Source organism: Gambusia affinis, linkage group LG08 (genome assembly GCF_019740435.1).
Source record: "Gambusia affinis linkage group LG08, SWU_Gaff_1.0, whole genome shotgun sequence".
NCBI lineage: Eukaryota > Metazoa > Chordata > Actinopteri > Cyprinodontiformes > Poeciliidae > Gambusia > Gambusia affinis.
Window position 1 is genome coordinate 21,775,002 of NC_057875.1, and position 26,097 is coordinate 21,801,098.

At 39.8% G+C, this 26,097-nt stretch overlaps 1 protein-coding gene across 7 annotated transcripts in view; it reads left to right on the plus strand.

Moving 5' to 3' along the window:
- Nucleotides 1–13,787, plus strand: part of LOC122835826 (CUGBP Elav-like family member 2) — a 33,549-nt gene extending 19,762 nt beyond the window's left edge. For 2 of the 7 annotated variants that reach the window (XM_044125214.1, XM_044125218.1), the window contains exons 4-13: nucleotides 1,774–1,822; nucleotides 3,928–4,062; nucleotides 4,982–5,061; nucleotides 6,238–6,399; nucleotides 7,938–8,001; nucleotides 9,604–9,741; nucleotides 10,495–10,620; nucleotides 10,731–10,907; nucleotides 11,048–11,194; nucleotides 13,603–13,787. In XM_044125214.1, the coding sequence (XP_043981149.1) occupies nucleotides 1,774–1,822; nucleotides 3,928–4,062; nucleotides 4,982–5,061; nucleotides 6,238–6,399; nucleotides 7,938–8,001; nucleotides 9,604–9,741; nucleotides 10,495–10,620; nucleotides 10,731–10,907; nucleotides 11,048–11,194; nucleotides 13,603–13,730 (1,206 nt within the window). In that variant the 3' untranslated portion in view covers nucleotides 13,731–13,787. The remainder of the gene's footprint in view (nucleotides 1–1,773; nucleotides 1,823–3,927; nucleotides 4,063–4,981; nucleotides 5,062–6,237; nucleotides 6,400–7,937; nucleotides 8,002–9,603; nucleotides 9,742–10,494; nucleotides 10,621–10,730; nucleotides 10,908–11,047; nucleotides 11,195–13,602) is intronic. The other 5 variants (XM_044125215.1, XM_044125219.1, XM_044125217.1 and 2 more) reach the window with 3 other exon arrangements.
- Nucleotides 13,788–26,097: the final 12,310 nt, after the last annotated feature.

The following is a 26,097-nucleotide window of genomic DNA, read 5'->3' on the forward strand; positions in this document are numbered from 1 at the left end:
GACCTTAAACACTTTGGGCACAGGTTTTAATTTTATTGTGGCAGGACTATTCAACCTTAAATGTGTATTTTTTTTCTCATAGGACTTTTTGTCAAGTAAAGATTTTTGCTGTCTTTATTGCATTTTGTGTTTTGAAGTTAGCTATGGCTAACTAGCAGCTATTATACCCTTGCTCTCTAACTAGTTGCTAGTTCTTTGTGTCTGTCAGTGAGTGACAGGCTTGACACATGGGGATTGACGGGGACAAGCAAAAGTCGTTGCCACTCGGGATGCAAAAGCGTCAATATTGACAGAAGTTTAAAATTTTTCAAACTTGCATGTGCACGTCTATATGTACAAGCTCAAAATTTCACAAGAAATTAATGGAGAGGGACTGATGTCGTCTCCTGTGTGTCGAGCAATTTTTAAGCGTAAATGTATTTTTGTTTTCGCCGCTGGCTCACTTCTGTTCCCAACCCATCTGAAGCTAGGCACATTCTGTGCACTATATATATATATTTTCTTTCTTTTTAAATTTCATTCATGGTGCCATTGAAAATGTCTTCATAAAAGTCTTAAATTTGACTTGCAGAAACCTGCAGATACCCTGAAGTTATTAAAGGCTTGACTTTATGACTCATTGATGTCTGTACATTTTTAACTCCGAGTTGAAGCCTTAAAAGTATAGAGCAGCTGGGTTGAGCGGTGCCATATTTCATCCGATTTGTCCGGCGAGATTGCGGCACGCTCAACTGGAGTAAGGGCTTGTTAAAGCTACAAATCTGTCACGCCTCCTGGTCGCTCTAAATGACGCCTTGCAGTCAATTAAATCCATACCAGACAAGCCCAGGTGTCGATTAAAACCGTAGCTCAGCTTGTTTGAGTGGAGCCACTTTTCAGTGAGCTTATAGCCGCGTATTGAACCGGGGTGATGAATGAGTGTCGGGGCCCAGTGTATAGCGGTGGCTCTCTTCGCTGGAAGACCATCCATCAGCTCGACATTTGAAATGGTGCGCTTCAAATGCCAATCCCTGGTCCTACTGTTGCTGGCATTTCTGCAGGTGTGACTGAGTTAGCTTTGTGTCACGGCGGAAAGGCTCGTATCAGTTTCTCTGTTATCTCGCCTCTCCGCTGCTGCTCTCTGCTTGGGTGTCGGCGCTAGCTGTTCCCCACACTGAGCGGGCCATCTGTCGCTTCCCTTGTCAAAAACAAACCCGCTCTTTCTCAAGTACAACATGCTCGGGCGTCTCAGGCTTGCAACTGCCCTCCTTCATGTTTCGTGGTATGTAGACAATCTATAGGCTCATCGGGTTAATGCATCCTGCCTCTGTGTTTTCTTTTTATAGCAAGATTGAGAATGAGCAGCGTGATCAGAGATGTCGTTCTGGCTAAAATTAGGCTGCTCACATCCAGGATTTGCCACTCCTCGTTCGACAGGATCAGATGGTGTGAAGGAAGTATTTTAGGATCAAAAAAGTTATTAAACGAATGCTAAAGTTAGCCAGCTTCTCAACGTCTCTAAATTGTTCTGAAGAAGGAAGTGGGGAGGAAGAATCGATATATTCAGCCTGAAGTGAAATTGCACACTGGAGATTTGATATCCACCAGCAGCTTTAGACACCTGCCCAGTATCTCAAACTGGTACATTATGGTCTTAAAGTGACAGAACGAAATGAGATGCTGGATTGAAGGTGTGTGAAGTTAAGAGACTAATGTGATGAGATGGCAGCAGTGTCTACATGGTTTATGTTGACGACTGGCTGAGTCTTAATCATTTCTTTTTGTTTCCCCCAGATGCATCATCCTATCCAGATGAAACCTGCTGACAGTGAGAAAACAAGTGGTAGGTGGCTGCTTTTAAAACAAAACCCAAAGGATTTGCCAAAGTGGTATATTTTGACTTTTTTTAAAAGAAGAGGAAAGGACTCATGGTTCAGTGGATGGAGCGGGTGCACCGTGTCAGTCTGCAGTGCCAGCTGTCCAGGGTGTGAATCGCTTCCCCCTCCTCGTTCCTGTCCGGAAACTGTAAAGTGAAACCCATTAATGCCTACAGAATTAGAGGAAAGAAAAAGTGAGAAATTTGACATTTTCAGTTTCAAAATGAACTCTGTGGCCACCTTATGGATATGCCTTTTATGAAAAGAAAAATCATTCTATATTTAGTTTTTTCTAATTTGTCCACTACTGTTGTCAACACAGAATGGAGGGGAAAAGGGGCATCCAATCATGCCTTGAATTTTGCCCTTATATTCATTTTCATTTATTTTTTTATTTGCTAGTTGATGTAGATGGAAAAAATTGAATTGAAAATTGAAACTAAAAGCTGTTTTTGCAGAAAGCTGCAATCAGATTAGAATGAGTTCAGTCTGAGGTTGGATAGTTTATACATTGTGGTTGTGATTCTCATGTCAATCATTGCCCAACAAAGCATTTAAACTGTCTGTATGTTTTTCATACATGCAATAAAGCAGAGGTCTGAATCTCTAGTCCTCAATTTCCACCCTGCCGCCACTTTTGGATGCATCTCTGCTCCAACACACTTCAATCAAAAGGCTGAATTACCTCCTTAGCATGTTTTGCAAAAGGCCTCTTCATTACCCATTCATTTGATTCAGGTGTGATGTGGCAGGAGGGGGGATTCAAAAGTTGCAGGACTTTGATACCCGAGGACTGCAGTTGCAGGAAAGGTTTCTAAAATCTTAAACTGAGTTTGTTTAGATTCAGTTTGGGGTTTAGATGTGTTGGTGTTGAGTCCAGATTCATCTACAGTCTCCAAAAGGAATTAACTGGTTAATGTATTGCTGCTGAAATTTCTGGTATTGTAGTTGTCATGGTGTACACCAGTGTTTTCTTATATTGCTGACAAATTATTTAACAAACAAAAAAAAAATCTGAATTTCTTTTTGAAATTCAAATTTTGATTTTCGATTAAAAAATTTTTCCATGAAAAAATAAAAAAAATCTAAAACAGGCTTTTATTTAAATAATTCCTTCTGTTATTTGACTTGAATTCCAAGTTGAAATAAATGGCTATAAAACACATTTTGTCAAATAAAAAATGGGATGGTGGTTCTTGGGTGAGCTGACGTCTCTCTGGAAACCAACGAAGTGCATTGGCAAGAAAAAAATCCAGATTTTTCAAAAACTAAATATTCAAAACCAGAAAATTCGATGACTTTATGAAATCGATTTATCCTCCGGCGCTATTTCAAAGATTTACCGCTTGACTTTCCAAAGAATGTAGATAAATTCAGACAGTACCTTTGTACCGGTCCAGGAGATATGACGTAGCTTTAGCACAGTGAGATGTTTGGCTGCAGGACGCCGCTGCACCTCAGTGATGAACTGTGTGTAATTTTAAGGCAATCTGAGCAAAATAAATGTAAACATAAGCGAGGAGATCCTGTTATAAAGCAATTTATTCAGTTTAAGAAGGGTGGATATCACCAGCTTTATGATGAACAATCCAAGTTTGTTTTTAAAATAGCTGCAGTGGCTTAAAGGCTTTGCGTAAATTATCTGTTTGCACTGAACCAAACGTCCCTGTGCCAAAAGAAATTACTGTCACCTTATGATGCTGTTATTAATAGCATATTATTACTGACTGTTGTTGGCGCTTATAATCAAAGCTCATTGATTCTTGTAACTGAATTGGTAAACTTTAGTCTTTGCTAAAAACGTCCATATTTGGACTAAACTCATAAAACACCACAGTGTGCATTTTCTGTTGTGAGGAAGAGCTTTGAAGAAGGATAAGTATAGATAACTGGCTTCCAGCTCAGATAGAGGGAAAACGGTGCTGTGAAGTTGGCACTTTGAGTGAAAGACGGAACGTGCTAGACATGACAGTGAGTGGAGGTTCAGGCGGAGCGGTGTAACATCGACCGTTTCTTGTCACTGCTCCTCCGTTGTCCAGGAATAACCGCTTCTCCTTTGTCCCATCTGCAGCAGTGGAAGACAGAAAACTGTTTGTGGGAATGGTTTCGAAGAAATACGGCGAGAACGAGGTCAGAATGATGTTCTCGTCTTTCGGACAGATCGAAGAATGCCGAATTCTCCGGGGACCGGACGGTCAGAGCAGAGGTAAGTGCGCTTTTAGCGTCCAGGCACTCAGCTCTGAGCATTACAGTCTCCACCCCCTCTGAACAGCCAAGAAGATATTCTCATTAAGAATTCATGGCGCTCCTTCCGAACTTAATTTAAACCCCCACAATCCATGAACCGAGAGCTTTTTTATATATATATATATATATACCTTCAGTAGAGTCCTTCCTGTCCTCCCCGTCGCTGTGACTCCAAGCCTCCACATGTCACGGTGAAGGGCTGCTGCACTCGCTGCCCAGCACAATGGCCCGTCTCCTTGGCAACTGCTGGCGGCTGGTGTTCATTGGCTCAGCTGGCAGACACCTCAGCTCAGCTGCTCCTTTGCCACCTCCTTAATCATACACTGCAAAGGCTGGAATTACCTCGTATCTTCTGCATAGCTTTCTGTTGCATAAGGACTCGGATTGCAGTGAAATCTAGTGAACCTGTACGCTCCAGCCTCTATTTAACGCAGTTAGCTTCAACTTCCAGCTTTTTCTAGCTATGGATGCAGTGTAGCTACATTTATAAATGAGCTTTATTAGTTGTTTTTTTTTTTGTTGTTCTTGTTTCCAGACCTGAATTATTTCAGCCAATCACTGTGTGTATGTGTGCATTTGTTTTGATACAATCACGTCGACCGTCTTCCCCTTGACACCACATAGTCGAGCCTCTTGGTGGCAACTTAATCTGTCGATCATTGTGCTCATGTGACCAGTGTTTACTGTTCTCCTCGTTGTGTTCTTTCTCCGTGTGCTAACCAGTGAGGGTGGTTCTGTGTGCTTGGGAGTTGCCATTTTCTGTACTGTAATGTCTGTTTTTTGGGGTTCATAACGAGTTGTCCAAACCTTTTTTTGTCTTGTTTTTGTTTCTTCTTGTCCCTCCCTCCCCCCCTTTCCTATTGTTATCCCCCCTACAGGCTGTGCGTTTGTCACATTTGCTACCAGGGCAATGGCACAGAATGCAATCAAAACCATGCATCACTCTCAAACTATGGAGGTACTGTACCCCTTAGCACCTATTTCTCATTTCCCCCCTTTCTTACCCCGTCGTACATTTTTGCTGCCCCCTTGTGTTGGAAATATGAAGAACTTGTTCTATCAGAAATGACTTCAATAGGGAATGAGGTGCGTCTAAAGCAACTGCTAATTACAATATCAAATAGTTTACAGAATAATTAAATAAAAGTAATAACATTGTTTGTTATAGTTCATAAAAATGCCTGCCCTCTTCTATTTAGAGCTGAAATAAACACACCTCTGTTCTGATAGAGATCTAATGGTGTTTTTTTTGTTTGTTTTTTTTGTCACGGTGAAAATAACCAACTCCCATCAAATTTAGGTGAAAATAGAGTTAGCCCACCCTTTCCCACATCTTGGAAGAACTGGGGCTGTACTCTCGTATTAGCTGGTGGAGTCTTTGTGGAAGTAGAGCAGCAGTAATTTGACAGCTAGGTCAGAGGCTCCCCAGTGAAGTGTTGGACCCAGTCTAATTAGGAGCTAAACCAAACAGAACGCTCCTCCTACTAGATTAAATTTAAGCCCCATCGGGGGTCACCACTTCCTGCCCTCCTCTCCCTTCCTCCCGATATCGTTTCCTCTCTGATTTTCTTAGCTGCCATGGGAGGTGCTGCTGGTGCAGAAGCCATTTTCCCTATTCAGCCTGGTCCCTGTCTGGCTCTCAACTCTGGAAAAAAAATACTTTTGCACCGCATGCCTTGTCCATGCGTCTGTCTGAACAATATGTGACTGTATGTTTGCGAGGTTCTGTGTAATATATTGCATTTTTCCCGTTACATCCACTGACATCCATGTTTGAGTGTTTTTTTGTTTTTTTTGCTATCATTTTTTTCTTGTTTTTTTTATATCCTGTTTTAAACGTTGTGTCCATATGTTGTGTGATATCTGTGGACTGAGTTTAGCTCTGCAGAGTGCTAAAATTATTCACTGTCTGCACCATCGTCCCATACCCCCTTTTTTGGAATGTAGCCTGGCTCAGCAATGCATGGCAGATGTCCTCTCTGTTAGCTTTGATATGCATGTGTGCAATGCATATCAAGGCTAATTCCTTTGCCACCACGTGACTGTGCATTGATAAACAGAAGGTTAATGTCTTTATGTGTTTGTCTGCGCTTCGGAATCAGTTTGACGTCTCCTACCTGTTTTACTGCTTCAGGGTTGTTCTTCACCTTTGGTTGTAAAGTTTGCTGACACCCAGAGGGACAAGGAGCAGCGGCGCCTGCAGCAGCAGCTCGTGCAGCAAATTCAGCAGCTTAACAACGCCTCCACCTGGGGAAACCTGGCAGGGCTGGGAACCCTGACACCGCAGTATCTGGCGGTAAGCGTCTACGAACAAACTGTCTACACCTCTTCGGCATTTATAACTTCCAAAAGTGGATGGACCCCTTTAATTTTTTTTTCATTCTGGTTGCAACCATGTAAATATAAAATATATGGTTTTAATTTTTTTTTTTTCAGCCACGTGTCAAACCTGAGGCCCACTATTTATGTTTCCCTCTAGACTCTAGAGCAGCAGTGTCGCATCCATTTCCATTTTGAGCTATATTAGGATGATGAATGTCCCTAACGGGCCGGTTGTGGCAGAAAATATGAATTAAAACCCATTAAAGAATTGCTACAGCATATTAATAAATAGCGGACTTCTTAAAATTAAATACTGAACATATTCCCACATTATAATTTGGCACTATAAAAATTAAATCTACTTTTATTTGATTGGTAAAATATTTAAGTACACAAGTGTTGCTTTGAATTTTAGAGTGCAGTGGGCCACATAAAAATCTATGGCGGACCAGTTTTGGCCCTCAGGTCTCAGTTTTGACACGCATGCCCCACATAGATAGAACTTCAAAATCACATCTTATCAGTCGATTCAAATCCCTTTTTATTTTTTACAGTGACAATCAGTGTGAAATGATATTAAATATTTTATTTTAATTGCATAATTTTCATTGAATCTAGAGAAAGCTGCAGTGTTTTAACAGTTTAATAGATATTTTTCTCAATACATTCTGTCAAAACTGACCCTTTGAGAAAATTTAGGATCTTCATGTGACCTGAAATGAAAATGATTTTGACATCTTGGCCTTAAATGTGAGTAACTACAGTTGATGCACCCAAAGCTAACTGGTAAATATTAGATTTTAGATGTGCAGAGCCAAAATACATGAAGACCTTCTTGACTTTGTTTTACTTTTTTATTTATTTATTTATATTTTTCCTCTTCTATGCTCCCTCATATATGATCCCAATAGAATATATGTTTGTGGTTTTAAAAAGAGAAAAGTGATCAAGGAGTATAAATCCTTCTGCAAACTTCATACAGTTTGATGAAACAAATGAAGCAGAAAGTGGAAAGGGCAACATTTCATGCATCGCCCTGCTGGTCTGACGTTTTGTTCCGTAGAGCTTCATAGATGAAGAAACTTGAAATCGTGCGACGATTAAATCTGATCTATGCACTCATTTTCTTGGCTCAGACTAGACAACATCTTCACTCCCAGTTTGTGTCCTGGCTAACGAGGAAAGGCACGTGACTCGCATGAATGTTCTGTAACGCTGAGCCAAGCACCATGTGACTCGAACATGAACAGACGAGCTGCTTGGTTTCTGCCAAGAAAACGAGGACAAAATCCTGGCAGGCTGCTATTTCGTCAATCTGAAATATATATTTTAAATAGGACGGCAAAAATCCTCTGTAAATATTTTAAAACGTGCAGAATTCATGTTGAAATGTGTCCAGTGGTTTCTATTTATATAGATTTTTTTTAATAATTTAGAGTTTAAGAAAGTGCTCTAGTGTTTAATCTGCATCTTTCTTTTTTTTGTTTGTTTGTTTGTTTTTCCTGCTTTCAGTTGCTCCAGCAGGCGACATCAACCAGTAATCAAAGCAGTTTCAACGGCATTCAGAGGCTAGGAGGTGAGTTTTACTATCAGATGTTGAAAACCATTTATCTCATTATTTGGACTGTTCAAGGGAAGTTTCTATGTCACCAATTCTACCGTGTGGTTCAAGTATAATAAATCGCATTGCTGCGATACATCGGGGGGATATTGCACATGGCCTGGAGCTATTGTAACACTGCAAGGCCTTTGCATTGACGGCACTTTTCCATTAGTCGAGTTAATGTAGTGCAGCTGTGGGTATTAAAAAAAACAAAACAATTTGAAGTCCAGTGTTATATCTAAGGCGGTGTTTTTCTGCTGGAGGAGTAATTTATCAATTAAAAATGTGCAGTTGTGTGACGGTACATTTAACTGCTTAAAAGAACGTTTTCTTTTAATGATAAAATAATGGAAACGGGTTAAAGTAAAAGCCTTGGGGTTGTTTTGCGGGTTCTGTCCTTTAGAGCACTTAAAACCTTTTTTTTTTCTTCTTCTTTTTTTTTTAAAGTTCAAACATTGTTTGGATTTTTGCAACGTGGAAAGAAATGGTCATAATCAAAACGATGAAAACAGAGGCAGGCTCTGGAGGAAGAAAAAATCCACATTTTATTGTGGATCAGTAGGTCTCTGGGTTGTCCTGCTGCTTTTCAATTTAGGTTTTACACCTTTAACTGCAGGCTATGACAATTTAATTACCATGATTAGAGAAGTCATAATCCTTAAATTTCATCTACATTTTAAGATTAGAACATCTTAAATGTACCTCAATTTTCCAACATGGATATTGAATGTTCTTCTATTGACCTTTTTTTTTTTTTTTTTTTTTTTTTTTTCCCAGTTTATTTATTTTTGTCTCCTTTCATGGGTTGCAGTTGTGTTGGAGGAATTATATTACTCTAAATCTGTGTTTCATGCTTGTTGGAAGGAACTCATCGCCTGACCTCAACGTTTTCAGAAACTTTTAAAGCTAGTTTATTGTTCATTGAAATGAAAAAAAATGGCTGCCTGCTCCTGCAGGATATCAAAGTTTTAACGGGTGTGAGCTGCATGTCAAAGTTATCTTAAAACCCTTCGTGTATAACATGTGACAGTGCTTTTTGGGTCAGTGAGTGGAAAAAAAACTAAAAATCCAAAAATAAGTTGAGTTATGGTTGAGAACCCTCTGTGAAACTGAATTGGCACGTTGCACTATTGCAAAAGTAAATGACAGAAATATTTGGTGCATATACAAAATATATGTACAAATTTTTCCTTTCTATTTCCGCTATAGTTCTGTATCTATGTTGTCAGATTCCTTGTTTGCACATATTCTTGACTAATGAAGCTTATTCTGATACTGAAGATTCTAGGTAATTTATCAAGTTGGTTCTCAGAACCTACGTAGCTCTTCAGCTTTAAACCTAAAGGTCCACAAGTCATGAATTTAACCTACTAATGCTCTCTGTCTGCAGACTGCTAAAACAATATAGCTTATTGTTTGATTAATCAAAGGCAGCAGAGAGAATATATTGTTTTATGCTTGCATTCGAGGCAGAAAATCGCGCTGCGAGAGAATTTGAAAAGGCTCACGCCTGCAGGAACAGGAGCTTAAACATGGCCGTCGTCCGTAATTACCTCTGCTGCTTTGTATCTTCAGCAGGTGTGAATCCTCTTCAGCTGCAAAACCTGGCCACGTTGGCTGCGGCCGCAGCTGCAGCCCAGAGCTCCGCCAGCCCGACTTCAACCAGCGCTCTGTCAACCACCAGCGCAGCCCTGGGGGCTCTCGCCAGTCCAGGTGAGTTAAAGTCAAACATAAGCTCAGATTAGTCGCTTTTTTTTTCTCTCCCCATTCATCATTATGAGTTTACAGCAGTGAAGACGCAGGTCCAAACCCTCAGTATTAGACGAGCCTTATTTGCAGGATTCAGATCAAATTTAGGTGGTTTTACTTTACCAACCTGCATATTTGTGGTCTTCAGTTTATGTGAGTGAATTTATTCTCTCAACATCGTTTCCCGTCAGATGTCTTAATGTTTTATGTTTAAGATTTCCTAAGCCAGTCCTGTGGAAGATGCGTTTCCATTGTGCAAAGTGGAATTACAAAAATATATTCACTGTATAGAAACACGCCAATTTTGGGGTGAAAACCCTCCAGTTTTTTGACAAAAGTATTTGCACTAGGATGAGGTTTTTTTTGGGGGGGGGCTGTATCAAAATTGGAGTATTTCACAAAACTGCAATGGAAAAAACACTAGACATGATGATGTTACTGGTGAAAAGACGAAGTTGTAGCAGCATGTTTTTAAATGACACATGAGCAATCTTAACCACGTGTGATTTTAATTGAGTTTTTATTTAATGAAAACATCGCAATTGTGAAATCATGTTATTCAACATTAGAGGAATTCCGACAAAGTTTTCCCCACATTTCTAATGGAAACTCAGCTACTGTCTTCCATCACCTAGTTCAACTGTGCTTCAATAATTGTCCACTATTCCTCATGAAACTAATTATCTATGTATATATATTTTTAAAATCTGCCTGCAGGTTCAACAGCAGGGTCCAGTGCTGGTGCTGCCATGAACACCCTGGCCTCTCTGGGCACACTGCAGAGTCTTACTGGCACCTCTATGGGCCTCAACAACCTTAATGCTCTCACTAGCGGTGTCAGTGGTGAGTCTCTCCTTCGTGCGCCTCACAAAACACCAAAGAAGAATCGCGACCCGTTAAATACGAAGTGTTTTATTTGGGTGCGACTCATCAGTTTGCCTTTGCTGTTCCAGGTATGGGGGCCATGAACGGAGGCCTGGGAGCCTCCATGGCCAACGGCTCGGCTGCAAGTTCCATGGATGCACTGACACAGGCCTACTCAGGGATGCAGCAGTACACGGCCTCAGCCCTGCCCTCCCTCTACAGCCAGTCTCTGCTGCAGCAGAGCGTGGCTGGCAGTCAGAAGGAAGGTGAATACATCTTCAACGAACACACAACACTTTCCAAACGCAGCGCGTGGTAGAATTTGCTGAACCAGACATGAGTAATTGCTGTTGAATGTTTCCAAGGTCGTATGTAACTTTAGCTCCTGGTTTCTTACAAAATGGAGTAGGGCCAGAGGGCGCCAACCTGTTCATCTACCACCTGCCGCAAGAGTTCGGGGACCAGGATCTTCTGCAGATGTTCATGCCTTTTGGAAACGTGGTCTCTGCCAAAGTCTTTATTGACAAACAGACCAATCTGAGCAAATGCTTTGGTAAGTGAATATAGATTTGTTGTGTAATTGGTGAATAGGTGTGGGGTGATGGGTATTTACCCATTAAATTACCACAGGATCTGACTGAGGCACCTTAAAAAGTGGTTTGTTTTGAAACAATACGACTTATTTTTGTGTAAGGATCAGAGTTTTATTACTCTAGGTAGTAAATACTTTGAAATCATGTTTTATATTTGAAAGGATCCATTTCCTAAAGACTAGGGACTGGGTGTTGGTGCAGTTTTAGGTTGTTAACTTCTAGATTTTGCACTTTAGCAGCTTGGCTTAGATGTGATTCGTTCATTAGGAACTTGAGTCAAACCCTGAGTAAATCAAAAATTGTCTCGATGTAACACAGGACGTGATTTAGACCCCTTCATGTTTTCATTATGTTGCTGATTCAACACCTGGGAGTTTCTCCTCAGCATGTTCAGGTTCTGCAGGAACCTATTAACTAACAATTAGTTCTCCTCTTGAGAACTACAGCTGGTCATCCTGGATCTATAACATTTTATTACATATTTATATTCAAACACTTCTCCTTGTGCATTTTTAGTTTAAGCAAAATGCTTATTATGCAGCATTTTAAACAACAATTTTGTGAAATGCTAATAAAGAATAAGACAAGTGAGGCAAGTTGTCAGCAGGTTAATTAGCTGAGCTACCTGCTCAGGTAGCCACCCTGCCATCTACGACTCAAGTGTTTGAAAATCTGAAATGTCTAAATGTAATTTATAAGGTGATGTTGCCTCATAATATTGATGGTTGTACTTTACTTTCTAAAACTGGTTTTAGAAGCTCAAAATGTTAAAAAAAAAAAGTTTTTATTTTTCCATCAAGTCAGAGTGTGGAAGTGTTTCTACAGCCATGGGGTTGGTTTTAGGGCGGACGGGGGGTTGGTTTTAGGGCGGACGGGGGGTTGGTTTTAGGGCGGACGGGGGTTGGTTTTAGGGCGGACGGGGGTTGGTTTTAGGGCGGAGGGGGGGTGGTTTTAGGGCGGAGGGGGGTTGGTTATAGGAGACGGGGTTGGTTTTAGGGACGGGGTTGGTTTAAGGCGACGGGGGTTGGTTTAGGCGGACGGGGTTGGTTTAGGGCGGACGGGGTTGGTGTTAGGGCGGACGGGGGTTGGTTTTAGGGCGGAGGGGGGTTGGTTTTAGGGCGGAGGGGGGTTGGTTTTAGGGCGGAGGGGGGTTGGTTTAAGGGCGGACGGGGGGTTGGTTTAAGGGCGGACGGGGGGTTGGTTTTAGGGCGGACGGGGGGTTGGTTTTAGGGCGGACGGGGGGTTGGTTTTAGGGCGGACGGGGGTGCAGCACGTCTCCATGTTGATCCCAGCTTGAGAGAGATCGTTCACAAGACTGCCTGGAATTGCTTCAGTCACACATTTTCATATTTCTTAGTTAGTTTACACCACATAAATTAATCTCTTGTTAGTTTATGTAGGGTCATTTTTATTTTCAGTCCAAATGTCCATCCTCTTTGAACCAGTACAGAAACTTGATCAACACAAGCAGATACTGCAGTGCCTTGTCATTTAACTGGCAAGACTGCCCCCAACTGGTGACTAAATGTTATAACAATTAAGTCTAGAGTCTAAACCAGTTTCCCAATCCTGGTCTTCAAGGCTCACTGTCCTGCACATTTTAGAGGTTTCCCTGCTTTAATGTGCCTGATTCAACTGATTGCAGCTCAACAAACACCTGTTAATCAGTCATCAATTGAAATCGGCTGGAATACCTAAAACATACAGGGCAGTGTGCCTTGAGGACCAGGTTTGGGAAACACTGGTCTAAAGCAGTGGTGCACAAAGTGGGTCCTCGAGGGCCAACATCCTGCATGTTTTAGTTCTAGTTCTCTCCCTGGTGGTAGTAACAACCTTCTCAGCCCGTCAGTGTTCTTCTTGGGCCTTCTAACGAGTCATCGTTGGATACAGGTGCATTAAGCCAGGGAGAGAACTAAACCCTGCAGGATGCCGGCCCTCGAGAACCGACTTTGGGCCCCACTGGTCTTAAGTCTACATACCAACTCAAGTAAATGTATCCAAGCATCCAGGCTGTCTGATTAGACGAGCAGAGTCTTTTGGGCTATGCTGTAAAGCACAGAGGGTCTTTCATGCTGTCTGTGGCATTGGTGAGTTACACAAAGTATTTTTGGGAATGGATGAAGCAGGCTGACAATAAGCTTGTGTTTTGACCCCTGACCTTCATTCTATTAATGCTTAAAAGCTGCATTTAAGGCAGGAAACCAGCCAGTTTAATCCTACTCAAAATAACGTTATGGTTCAGTTCCCGTTTTAATCAAATCTCTCAAATCTTAACTACACTACAGATGTAACGATAGATGCCAAACAGTTCTGTGTTCAGTGATGACATGAGATTTTAATGTGTGTTTGTTTTTTTGTTTTGTTTTAGGGTTCGTCAGCTATGACAATCCTGTCTCCGCGCAGGCTGCCATTCAGGCCATGAACGGTTTCCAGATCGGCATGAAGAGGCTGAAGGTTCAGCTGAAGCGCTCCAAGAACGACAGCAAGCCCTACTGATCCTTGCCTGGGGCCTCCCCCCAGTCCCCTTCCCAGCTCAGTTCTAGCACTGCTAGGGTAAGTTCACCCTCCTGCCAAGGTCACCACAGCAGAGACTCAGGGGGGGGGTCAAAGGGGACAGGAGCCCACCACAGGAGGAAGACTCACCTTTTTCCTTAAATGAAACGAAAAACAAACGAGAAAAAAAAAAAAGGTTGCTAAGATCTCTTCACGTTTTTGCTGTATTTCATTCCTGCGGTTTTTATTATGTATTTTGAGTCTGAAATATTTTAATGTATATGATTATTTATGACTATCACTGGAGTCAGTGTTTGCTGGAGGTATTTTGTGTCACTGTATTTAGTGGAGAGCATCAGATGTGTTTCCATGCCACTTCATTGCCTTCAGGTCAAGTGAGCCAGGTTGACTAAGGATCAGTCGTTGTTGTTGAAGGGCTGAAGCGAGGCCGCACAGACCCTGAGCCAGAGCTTCAACCTGCTTTTCACTTCTCATCTGTAGTCTGTCTCATGTTGTGTCGTCGTTGTCGTGAATATCTAGCAGTCTTTTCCGTTTCCCCTCTTCTGTTTTTTTTTGTCTGTTTACATTCATTGTCTAAGCCATTTTAAGCTAGGCTACCTCTTTTTTTCCCTCCCTCTATTAACAACCTTCTCCAGTCATTCCATCCATCCTCCAAGTCTCCCACAAGAGACTGGGCTTTAGATGGATCTCTTTCGGTGCCAAGTATAAAAGTTTGTGCATGTCGGAGTCTGCCATAAGTCCTGGTGGTGTCACTTCTGTAAATCGGTGTGTTGTTTTTTTGTGTGTGTCAGGAGAGAGAGAGAGAGAGAGGGGGGGGGACGTGTTTACCCTGCTGTCCTTGCTGTTACGTGGTGACTTGCATTATTTTTTTTGTTGTTTATTGTGCCTCATGGCTTAAAAAAATTTCTTGTGCTGTGCCCCTAACTTTCTCTTCTCTCCTCTTTGTCCTGTCTCTCCTCTCTCTCTCTCTCTCTCTCTCTTTTCGTGTTTTTGTTCCTTTTTTAGAACAAATCTCCATGCCTGTTTGCTCATCATTAGCCTAGCATGTCTTCATGATGTTGAAAGCCAAGCCAAACCCCCTCTCCCTGGCCTCATCATCCCACCATTGTCTGTGATGTCTCTCTAAGCTCGCCTGACCAATACCCGGCCACCCACTGACCCTGACCTTAGCTCAACCTGATTTTTCTGCATGTATGATCATGTTTTTTTTTTTTTTTGGTTTTTTTTGTTTTGTTTTTTGTTTTTTTGCTTTTTTTTTTTCTATAAGAAAATGTGACGGGCAGGAGAGAGGTCAAGCATATTAATGTGAAAACTTAGCTGCAATGATTTCATCGAAGAGACGTTTTTGTTTTTCTGTTAATATTTTTAAAAACCTGTGGGATTTCTAATTTTTAATTTAGCTATGTATTTTCTTTTTACCTCTCTCAGTAATAGTTCACTTGAAAGTTGAATACAGGGATTGGCACACATATGTGCTATTTGGTGCCATTAGCAATATTTTGGCTTCTTAAAGAAAAAGAAAAAAAAAAAGATCCTACAGACCACTTTTCCAACATTTTTTCAAAGTCTGACCAGTAAAAGTCGCTCTCGGCGATCTGTTCCGATCTCTACATTATGTGGGCAGTGTGACGATTTACATCAAGGCTATTTAAAATATTTTCTTTGTCATTTACAAAAAAATGAGTGTATTTACCTTTTTATTAAACTATCAATGGCACAATAAAAGGTACATTTGCTCTGCTGAGAGAAATGACTACCTACATGAGTCAACTTTTTTAGAACTGATTCACAAATAGACAATCTGTGGTTTAAATGCACACTTAGATTACCTATATTTTGTACCATTGAATCTATAGAGGTTTAACTAACAACCCAGGCACAACTTTGGGTTTTTTTGTAGATTTTTGTTGTATTGTCATCTATGTTGGGGAGTGGGAGGGGGGAGTGTTTTCGGTTTATTAGTTTTTTTTTGTTTGTTTGTTTTTTAAAAAGAAGGACTAAAATTTGAGTTTGGTGACCATTTGCGGGTCATTTGTAGTAAATTTAGTAAAATTCTGGTTTAATTAAAAATGACATCTGGTTTAAGAATTTTAAGGGTCAAATTTTGAGGCTAATTTTATTTCCATTTTTTTTTTCCTGTTATATAAAGTGTTCGACTTCAAAGGTACGTCTTGTTGACTCTGTGAATTATTACTATTTTTTTTTTTTTCCATTACTAACTTAATCGATGGATGTTTCGCTTTGGTTTAGTTTGGATTGCCTCATGTTTGAAAAATGATTTACAATGTCTGTTAATCATCCATGGACAATGTTGTTTTAATTTTAAATTTTTTATTTTTTCGGTGTTGAAGTGCCCACGTGTCAAACTCTTGTCTTTTTTTTTTTTTGAATACACAACTTTTTTGGGGGTTTATTTGCCGTAATATCTAGTTTTTCTTCACACACACACTCATGCCAACACACACACGCAACACTTAATGTGGTTGCATCAGTGGGAGCCCCTGAAGAGGAGATCACTGGGACAAAAACACAACTCTGCACATTTTAGACACACGTTTGCTTTTTATCTAACCTGTTTGCTGTTTTCCGATTTTTGTTTCTCTGCATGGCACATTTGAAAAGCTCCACCACTTTAGTGTTGGGATACAAATACATTCCATTATTCTGCACCAAGTTTACACTTTTTTATCAGGGTGAAATTTTCTCTCTTGTGCTACACATTGTTAAAACAACCCTGCTAAAAAAAATTTAAAAAACCCACTTCACCCACCTGCCACCCCTTAAAAATAAAAAAAGGAAAAAAAAAAGGAGGGTTTCTAAACAAACTGCTTACCTGGTGGCGCTAAAGAGTTGTCAACTCAGGGGTTTTTATGCGTTTAAAACTTCAACACGCAGGATTACGACACAAAATGCACACTTTTCTCGCCATTTTGAATCTTTTTTAAGTTGGGATTTTTTTTTTTTTGTTTCCTTTTATTATAACCCAAAAATATATATATATATTAAAAAATAAAAAATACCAAATTTGCAACAGCGCTCAAGAAAAGTGTTCTAGTTTTGTAAGGAAATGTGAAGCACAATTGTGGGAGCTAAACACTTTGACAGAATGTGGTGAGTGTGTGTGATTTTGATCCAAAATTTTCAAGGTACCACTGATTTCTCTTTTAATATGGGCATGTGCTTTTTACAGTGTTTTTTCTATCCAAATGCAATACAATATTCAAAGTGCCATATATAAATATATGTCTAGAAACTGCCTACACTTGTTATTAGGCCTTGGTTTACAAGTTGCTGCAGTTTGCCTTTTTTTTTTTTTCCATTTAATTTGTTTTTGTTTTTTCTGGTCTGTTAATGCCAGTGTCATAAAGCTCTTTGTTAAATGCTAATATCCCCACTTCCACCCCTCTCCCCTCTCTCTCTCTCTCTCCCCCTCTTCCTCTGTGCTGCGTTATTGGTAAATGTGTTTTGTGATGTACTCGATTTGAACAGTTGGTTTTTAAAGAAAAAAAAAATGTAGATAAACAATAAACTTCCCAATACATTTGAAGGTTAAGCGTCTCAGTGCGTATTGAAACACTTCGTGATGCCAACTGTGTTGTGATCATTTGGTTTTTTTTTTTTTTTTTTTGGAAGTTGAAAAGCGAGCTAAGGTATAAAAGTGAGCTGTGAGGGGGGCGGGGGCACATGTTAAGACAATAAGATAGCAGGTGTTTTTGCAAAGTAGTTGATGGTGTATTACATTTTAAGAAATCAATAAAAACAAACAAAACAAACAAAAAAAAAGCACAATGTTTAGTCAGAGCAGTCCCAACAGGAATTGGACTCACTTCAGGGGCTTCCATCTCAAATCTCCCATCAGCTCTAACAATCACTTTGACTCTTGTTTCTCATTTTGAAGTGCTTTTCTCTTTTTTTCTCTTATTTTTGTGTGGGTAGCTTTGCATCTCTGTAGATGTGTTGATCTGGGGAAAAACAAGTTAAAGGGAAAAAAAAAAAAAAAACTTATTTTCTTGTCTACTAATCAGTAGGACTTTATTCATGTTCCACCAATAATTTAATCGATGTTTCGTCTTGTCTCGAGGAAAGCCAAAGTGAGTGCATCTTGATGTGAGCTGTATTATACACACAGTAGAGTTTATTTCTGTCCAAACTTTTGGAAAGAGGGTGGGATAAAAAAAAAAAAAGGCCCCAAAAAACTAAAGACATATACAGGCTGTCCCGATTTCTACAACTGGTTGTTCATATGTATTTTGTACCAGTGAAACTTTTTATATTGGAAATTAAAGGAAAAGGAAAAAAAAAAAAAAACATCTATATTGAAAAGAATTAAAAGGAAAAAAAAACAAAAAACATGTCCGGCCTCTTGATATGGCCTTGCCTTGACCAGGTCTTGAGTTTGGCCTTTGGCGATGTCTAGCTTTGATTTTTATTATTATTTTTTTTGTCCTGCTTTAGCCTCTAAAAGATGCCTGAGTTTGATTTTTACTCGGATCTCTACATGGTTCTGACTTCGTTAATCAGTTACGGGGGAGGGTTGGGATCCTCTAATCGTGGTAAGTTTCATGTTGGTGATTGTGCTTTCCACATAATTTAATGGTCAGGAATTTTTGACAACTTGTGTGGATAATTGTCTTAGTTAAAAAGTTGCGTGTTTAGTTTTAAAGCTTTGCTTTTTACTTGTGTAGATTTTATTTTACTTTTTCCTTCCCACCATAGCGGAGTGTGTAGCTGGAAGACTGTTTTTCTTTTTTTCTTCTTTTTTTCGTTTTGATCAGTGTTCGTTTGTGTGGTGTGTTTCTCGAAATTAAACCATTTCCCCTAATATGGACTGTGTGTCCTTGTCTGTTTTGTGCTCGTCCGGTGTTGTACAGACATTTTTTTTGGACCACCCTTCCCTCTCCCAGTGTGTCGTGTCTCTCTTGTGCTTCTCTTTGCTGTAGCCTTTTTAATGCGACTCAAGCTTTTGCAGATCTGATGATGTCAAGGTTGTTAAACACCTTTGGCGCTAATTAAAAATGTAGTCCATTTCCAATACGATTTAGACATGAAGTTGGAGCAGAAATCCATTAAGAATGAATTTTTTTTTTTTTTTTGGTTCGACTTACCAATTTACCTTAGTCTTACCGGTAACCTTAAACACACTTCCTTAGTTTTTAGGGGTTTTCTGGTGATTGACCAGAAATGGAGACAATGTTTTGACAGGATCACCAATATAGTTGCATGTTTTCATTTTCAATCTGGCCTTTGTAAGTGGAAGAAAGTTCGCTACAACCCACTTAGATGATATAAAAACCCACTGCTTGCTTCTGAAAAGCATCTTACTTCCAGAGCGAATTATTCATCATATCTGTGGATAATTGCATAACATGTCATGTCTGGTTCTGTGGCGTCACGGTCCCAAATGACAACCCAACATGCCAAAGAGCCTCGCCCTTAAAATCACAAACGTGTTTAACAACATTACAAAAAAATTAAACATAAAAATGTAGATGGAGAGCCTACTGCCATATTACTGTTTACACCCCAACGTTTCAGTCCATCAACCTCTTTACCTAAACGTATTAAAAACAAGGTACAATTTTAAGAAAAAGTACCAAAGCATTGCTGTACAGTAGTGCCACCCAGTGGTAAAGTAATCAAATGAATCAAGGAGTTGGGTAAAAAATTGACGTTTAAAACTGAATTTTGCACCATGGCAAAAGCCCGAGTTAAGTCTTGAGAGAACTTTTTATTTAAGATCCATTACTATTTCTCAATCCATGTGAGAATTGGCTATTGAAAAGGTTTTGTAGGTATCCAGGTCTGGTGGGTGTTTACAAAATCACTATTTTGTTATCAAACTTGGATCATGGGGGTTTATATAGATGGTTATATTCTGCAGGTAAGGAAATATACATTTTTACATAGGAGTTGGAGTGTCGTATGAAAAGTGGGTCATTGATAGGTTTGACCCTTGGTTGCACAACAGAACTATGTTGGCTGCCTTCATAGCTTTGATGTAGGACAACTTTTCCTGCCACAGTGTTTTGAAGTGTTTTTCTTTGTGGACAACCCATTTGAGAAACGATGACCTGGATTGGTTGTATATATCCAACCCACTCTGGTCTCATGGTAGCTCATTAAAATCATGCCCATCCAACCTGAGCAAAACCTTGAGGCCTATGTACTGTTTGGTATTTTGTTACAATATTTCATTTGGATTTTAAATAGCCAACACAAAGTGGTACACATTATTTTTTTTTTTTTAGTTTGGAAGACAAATTACATGGATTTTCAGTGTATTCTATGATTAAATCTAAAAGGTTTGTCCTGTATTCAGACTCCCTGATCGTTACAGAATAACGTTTATATTTTGTTATACTCTTAATGGAGAGCGTATAAACTTTAGCTCTGCAAAAGTAAGATGCTTTGGAGTTACAATAGTGAATTGTGGTTGTATGAAAGAACACGAATCCAGATAGGACTGACCAGGACAACGTGGCCTCGAAGACAGTTTATCTAAAACGAGGGTCGCCAACCCGCGGCTCTTTACTGCTGCCCTAGTGGCTCCCTGGAGCTTTTTCAAAAAAATTTTTGAAAATTGAAAAAGATGGGGGTGGGAAATATATTTTTTGTTTTAATATGGTTTCTGTAGGAGGACAAACATTCTTAACGTTTTCCGACGCTATAAAAATGTGTGGAATAAATATAAAATTTCAACATTTCCGTCAACAAAGATTTGCGTCATAGTCTGACGTTTCTTCCAGCTGGGCGGGCTGCTGGGCAGGTGGCTGTTGTAAACAAACCGACGGGTGTGTGGTGGTGGGCCGTGGGATGGCAAAAGAGAAAAAATAGCTGAGGAAAGATTCTCCCAATCTTGAACCGAGTCGTTTTGTAGTGGCTGCTTGTCCGTTCTGATGTAAAGCCACTATATTATTCAATTAGCTTCAGTTTTCTTTCTTTGTTGATGTTTGTTAGCTTAGCTCTTAGCTGACCCGTTTCTGTCCGATGTTATGCTCTTGTGCATTAAAACAGTACTTACTAGTCCACACAGTCTGTTGAACGACGAACATTACTTTTCTTCGAGCAGACTCTACATAAGAGTTCTTCAATCTTTCGCGGCATTTCACATTTTAACAGTCAAAAACTGTAGAGCTTACTTGACCACATCCAATTTTCTTTCTGAAGTAAGTGACGCAGTACTTTCCATATATTTTAAATTATGTCCATTAGGTGGCGCTTTTCTACAAAACACAAAAATAAAACCTTATTGTAAAGAAAATATCTAAATATGCAAAAGCCACACACAATAATAAACAATGTTCAAACTGACATTTTTGGCTCTTACATCTGACTCATATTTTAATGTATGCAAGTATATATATTGTGTGAACTACTATTATTTAACATTATGAAAAACAATATGAAAAGGGCATGATTATTTTCTATCCCATTTGCAATCTTTTGGCACAAAATATCTTCAATCTGTGATCAATCTGTAGTTTAAAACAAACACAAATAGATGGTTTCTGTACAGAATGTTTTGACGCTTGGAACAAAATCAGATTTCAGTTAACACATATCAACTACAGGTCTTGTCTCTCGCTGCCGATTTTCAACAGTCCTGAGGTGGTCTGCGACGGCGGGATGACGAGAGACGAGACCTGGAAAAGCATTACCATAAAAGTTAAAAAACAACTCAACCTGTGGAATCAAAGGAAATTAACCATTAAAGGAAAAGTAGTCATCATAAACAGTTTAATCATTTCAAAAATAATTTATCCGCTCAGTGTTTACGAACTCCCAAATCAGGTGCTCAATAAATTCAACAGTCAAATCTCAAACTTTATCTGGAAAAGCAGAAGTAATTTAATTAGTCATAAAACAATGATTGCTCCGTACAAAGAAGGAGGACTCAAATTGGCAGACATTCAATCCAAAAAACAAGCAATAAGAATCAAACTCATCTCCAGGTTTCTAACGTCTCCAATTAAACACGTCTGGCATGATTATTTTCTATCCCTTTTGCAATCTTTTGGTACAAAAAATATCTTCAATCTATGTTCAATCTGCAGTTTAAAACAAACACAAATAGACGGTTTCTTCACAGAATGTTTTGACGCATGGAATAAAATCAGATTTCAGTTAATAACCCATATCAAGTACAGGTCTTGTCTCTCGCTGCTGATTTTCAACAATCCTGAGGTGGTCTGCGAAGGCGGGATGCTGAATTTCACATCTTGGAGAAGAGCTGGCATTCACACCTTTGGGCAGGTTTTGAATGATCGAGGATCAGTGGATATTAACAAAATTTTCAGTCTTTTCAGAATATCCAGATTACCCTACAAAAGAAACACCATCGTACAGAACGCTAAAAAGATTCAGGCCGCTTTACCTTTCCACTGTTCTTCGATCATTGGCAGGAGAGGACGACATCAGGAGGTGCAGGATGACGCCCCGACCTTCCATCTCATAACCGGTACTCAGAAAATAAACATTGGCTCAGTTTCAACAAAAAAATGGCATCAAATTTTCATCTACCAGACTGCTAAGGAACCTGCATCTCATAAACAATGGTTAAAACTTTTCCCCAGCATACCAGTATATAACATTTGGTCAAATTCAATCATCACCAAGCAAATAATACAGATTTCTTGTTAAAACACAGAAGGATTTTCACGAGCATCATCCTGCACTAAATAAACAAGGAAAAGTTTGGCAGAGACTGCACAGTTTGTCTTTCAGACCCCGAGACGCTCGAGCACCTGTTCCTCCGCTGTCCCGGCTGCACCCTCTTCTGGAGGAAAATTCAACATATAACATCCACCAAGCTGCAGCTAGCCAAGAAAGTGTGGGACTGGACAAGACTTTTTGGTTTTCACATGTCAAACGGACAACTCACAAGGCATCTACAAAACTTCTGCAACATTATTCTCTCCTTGGCAAGGCACACAGTTTACATAGCAAGGAACTGGCAACTATATGAAGACAAGAAAATCGACAGGTAGAAGTTATTCATCAGACTAGTAAAGAATCATCAGAAGACCATAAATCATATAAATCAAGAATTGTGTGAAGACATTTTCGAACCACTTTTTCAGTTAAAAATATTTAATGAGTAAGCAAGTGAAATTGTGAAAATATTTCATTTGTATAATTTGTTTTATTATTTTTTGTGTTTGTTCTCACTGCAAATAATTGCACATTTCTGTTATTCTGAATTTTTTATAAATGAAAGATTAAAAAAAATAAAAAAATCCATCAGGATCTTGTTCATTAAACTTAGGTAACAGCTTCAATATGTTAACCAAGCTATGTCCAGAAAACCCATCACCACCTTAGACAGATTAACAGATCCACAGCTTAACCTGCCCTCAGACCTCAACTTCAAGCGCTCAGCTTCCTAGATAGTTTCTTAACCTCCAACTCATGTGCTAGCCTCTTTTCTTCTTGTTCAGGTAAAGCCAGTTTTCTCTTCCCAAACTTATGTGCCAGCAGCAACTTTTCCAACTCAAACTGCATTTCCGTCTCACTTCTTTCAGATTGAAACTTTAATTGAGACGCTTGAGATACTGTTGGACCTGATGATTCATCTTCCAATTTTGAAGCACCAGTTAAAGAATCTGAACCCTGGGATGTTACATCAACATCTGAAAGAGAAACAGTAAAGATATTTAGTTTTATGAGTTTGTCTTTTAAGAAGCTCCTTTGCTGAGGTGACTTCAATCCTTTTGCAGCTTCAAGATCAATTTTAAAGTGTTCAGCTACTTGACGAATCTGCTCCTTTGTTCCAATAGTTCTAACGTTGGGGAAGCCAAAAAAAGAACCCACAGTATCCATTTTCAAACAAAAATAATCCAACAAACCATCTTCCAAAACAAACTGGTCAGAAAATACCAAATAATTTAACCAACAACCATCAGGAAGTGCATGCCTGGTTCAAACAAATGGCAAATCTCCATATGCCTGTCAGTTATTCCCCTCCCCAAAAGTTTTTACTGTTGGGAGGGTATTGTTTTTTTTTTGTTACTTTATGGAACCTTTTAAAGTTCCAACAATGGCTTCAAACCAAGAAGGAAATAGGGTGGAGGACGCAGCTGGACAAGAAAAAGGAAAAGAAAAGTTTGAAACAGAAAATACCGTACAAGTGGAGATAAGTGGAGAAGAGAGAATTTCTGTTTTGGAATTGATGAAAAATATTAGATTTTTGTGTGGAGGACTATTAGCATGTAGAATGTTAACGGACAGGAAATATGAAATAACTCTTAGTAATACCCAAGCAAAAAAAAGGCTTTTGGACGGCTTCAAAATGGGAACATCGACTGTCATGGCAAAAGAACTGACCAACGATGAACTGATTGTATCATTTTTGGGACTACCGGCATACATCACAGACGAGGAAATATACAAGAAACTTCAAACCTGGGGAGTAAGAGCAATATCTGACATTCAGTGTCAGGTGTGGCCGGGAACCAAGATTGCGGACAGAACCAGGTTTGTAAAAGTTAAATTCAATGAAACTGTGCAGTCTCTGCCTTATTCTGTGAAGTTCAACACAGCTTTAGGTCCAGAATATTTTAGAGTCATCCATGACAGGCAAGTCAAAATGTGCAGATTATGTTTACAACCAGGTCACATATTAAGAGATTGTCCAGAGTTTTTCTGTCACTCCTGCGGAGTCCAGGGGCATTACGCGAGAGAATGTTCTAGCAAAAAGAAGGAAAAGAAGTGTTTATTGTGCAACAATAAAATGGAAAGTTGTATTTGTAACAGAAGTGAATCTGAGGATCAAGATCAGGGTCCTGTTTTGCGTCTAGCGGAAACAGGAAATGAAAGTGCTGAGGTGAGCGAGATAGAGGATGGTGAGGAAGAAGGAAAACGTGAGCAGGAGGAGATGTGTGAAGACGAAGGATGTGAAAATAAACTGGATTTTGAGCAAACTGCTGCTGATATAACCCTGGACTCAGAGGTGTCTGGAGTACATGAAACAGTTGTTTCAGCTCAGGTCAGCTGCTCGACAAACGCACCCGTTTTAGATGTGGTTGAGGAAGAGCGGGAAGAAGTTGCTGTTCTTCCTCCCAATACGGACGCAAACGTGTCACAATCCCTAGTTCTGTCGCAGGATCACCTGCCGTCTTTTCAAACCTCTCTTGAAGCTCTACCACAGAGACTCAGAAAATACCAAATACTTTAACCAACAACCATCAGGAAGTGCATGCCTGGTTCAAACAAATGGCAAATCTCCATTTGCCTGCAGCTAACTAAGTGACCAAAACCCTGACTAATCTTAGCCTAGTCTTCAGGCCTTCCTCCAAGAGCCAAGGCACTTGAAGCACCAAAATACCGCTGGCAGCAAATCCCTCCAGGCCAAAACCTCTCAGGCAGCAAACCACGGCGGTGCCCTCAGCCCAGAATCCAGCCCAAAAATAACAAACTAAAATAATAAACAGGGTCGTCTAAAATGGAGTTGCCAAAACAACAAACACCAGACAGCACTTACCTATTGCAAAACAGAGACTTCTCTCTCCACCCCCTCCAACAAAAGTGCAAAAATCCTCAAAGATCTCCAACAACAGACATGGAATGTCAAAAATGTCCAAAATCTAGTAAGGATCCAAACCAAAAGCCTAAAATTAACCTGCAACACAGGAAAACCAAAGTCAGGGGCATGTGACTGCATCCTGAACAAAACAATGAGGCCAATCAAGCATAATTAGTCCACATAAATTGGAAGAGCTCCCACAATGTTACGTCCACCAGGCTCGTATGGTGGGGTAACATTAAAGGAGCCCACACAAGAATTTTCTGAAAAATGAAAATTTAATTTATTAACTTATACTAAAGAAATAAAACCTGAAAAGGAATTATCTGAAATGAGAAAACAAAATAGATTAACGCAAAACCGATAACCAAGCAAAAATAAGCAAATACAAAACAAACCTAACAAAACCCAACCATCAGATACAAACCAAACCAAATGGAGTTCTGAGAAGGGAGAGGGAAAAAGCCTTGTGTCTGCTGCAGCATGTCAGCTTTTAAAGCAGCAGAGCACAAATCAGGGAAAAGCAAAACACCTGCAGAAGGCCTGTCTCCAGGACCCTACAAGGAAAAAGGGTAGAGACCCACTGTAGCTGTAACCCTACAGCAGTGCTTCTCAATTCCGGTCCTCAGGCCCCCCTGCCCTGCATGTTTTCGGTGTTTCACCTGGATTGAATCTATGAGTGATTAGCAGTACTTGATGCCTGCAGAACAGGTAATGCAATCATTTGGATCAGCTGCTCTGAAATAGGGGCACATCTAAAACATGCAGAGCAGGTGGGCCTGAGGACTGGAATTGAGAAACACTGGATTACAGAGAAGCAAGGCGAAC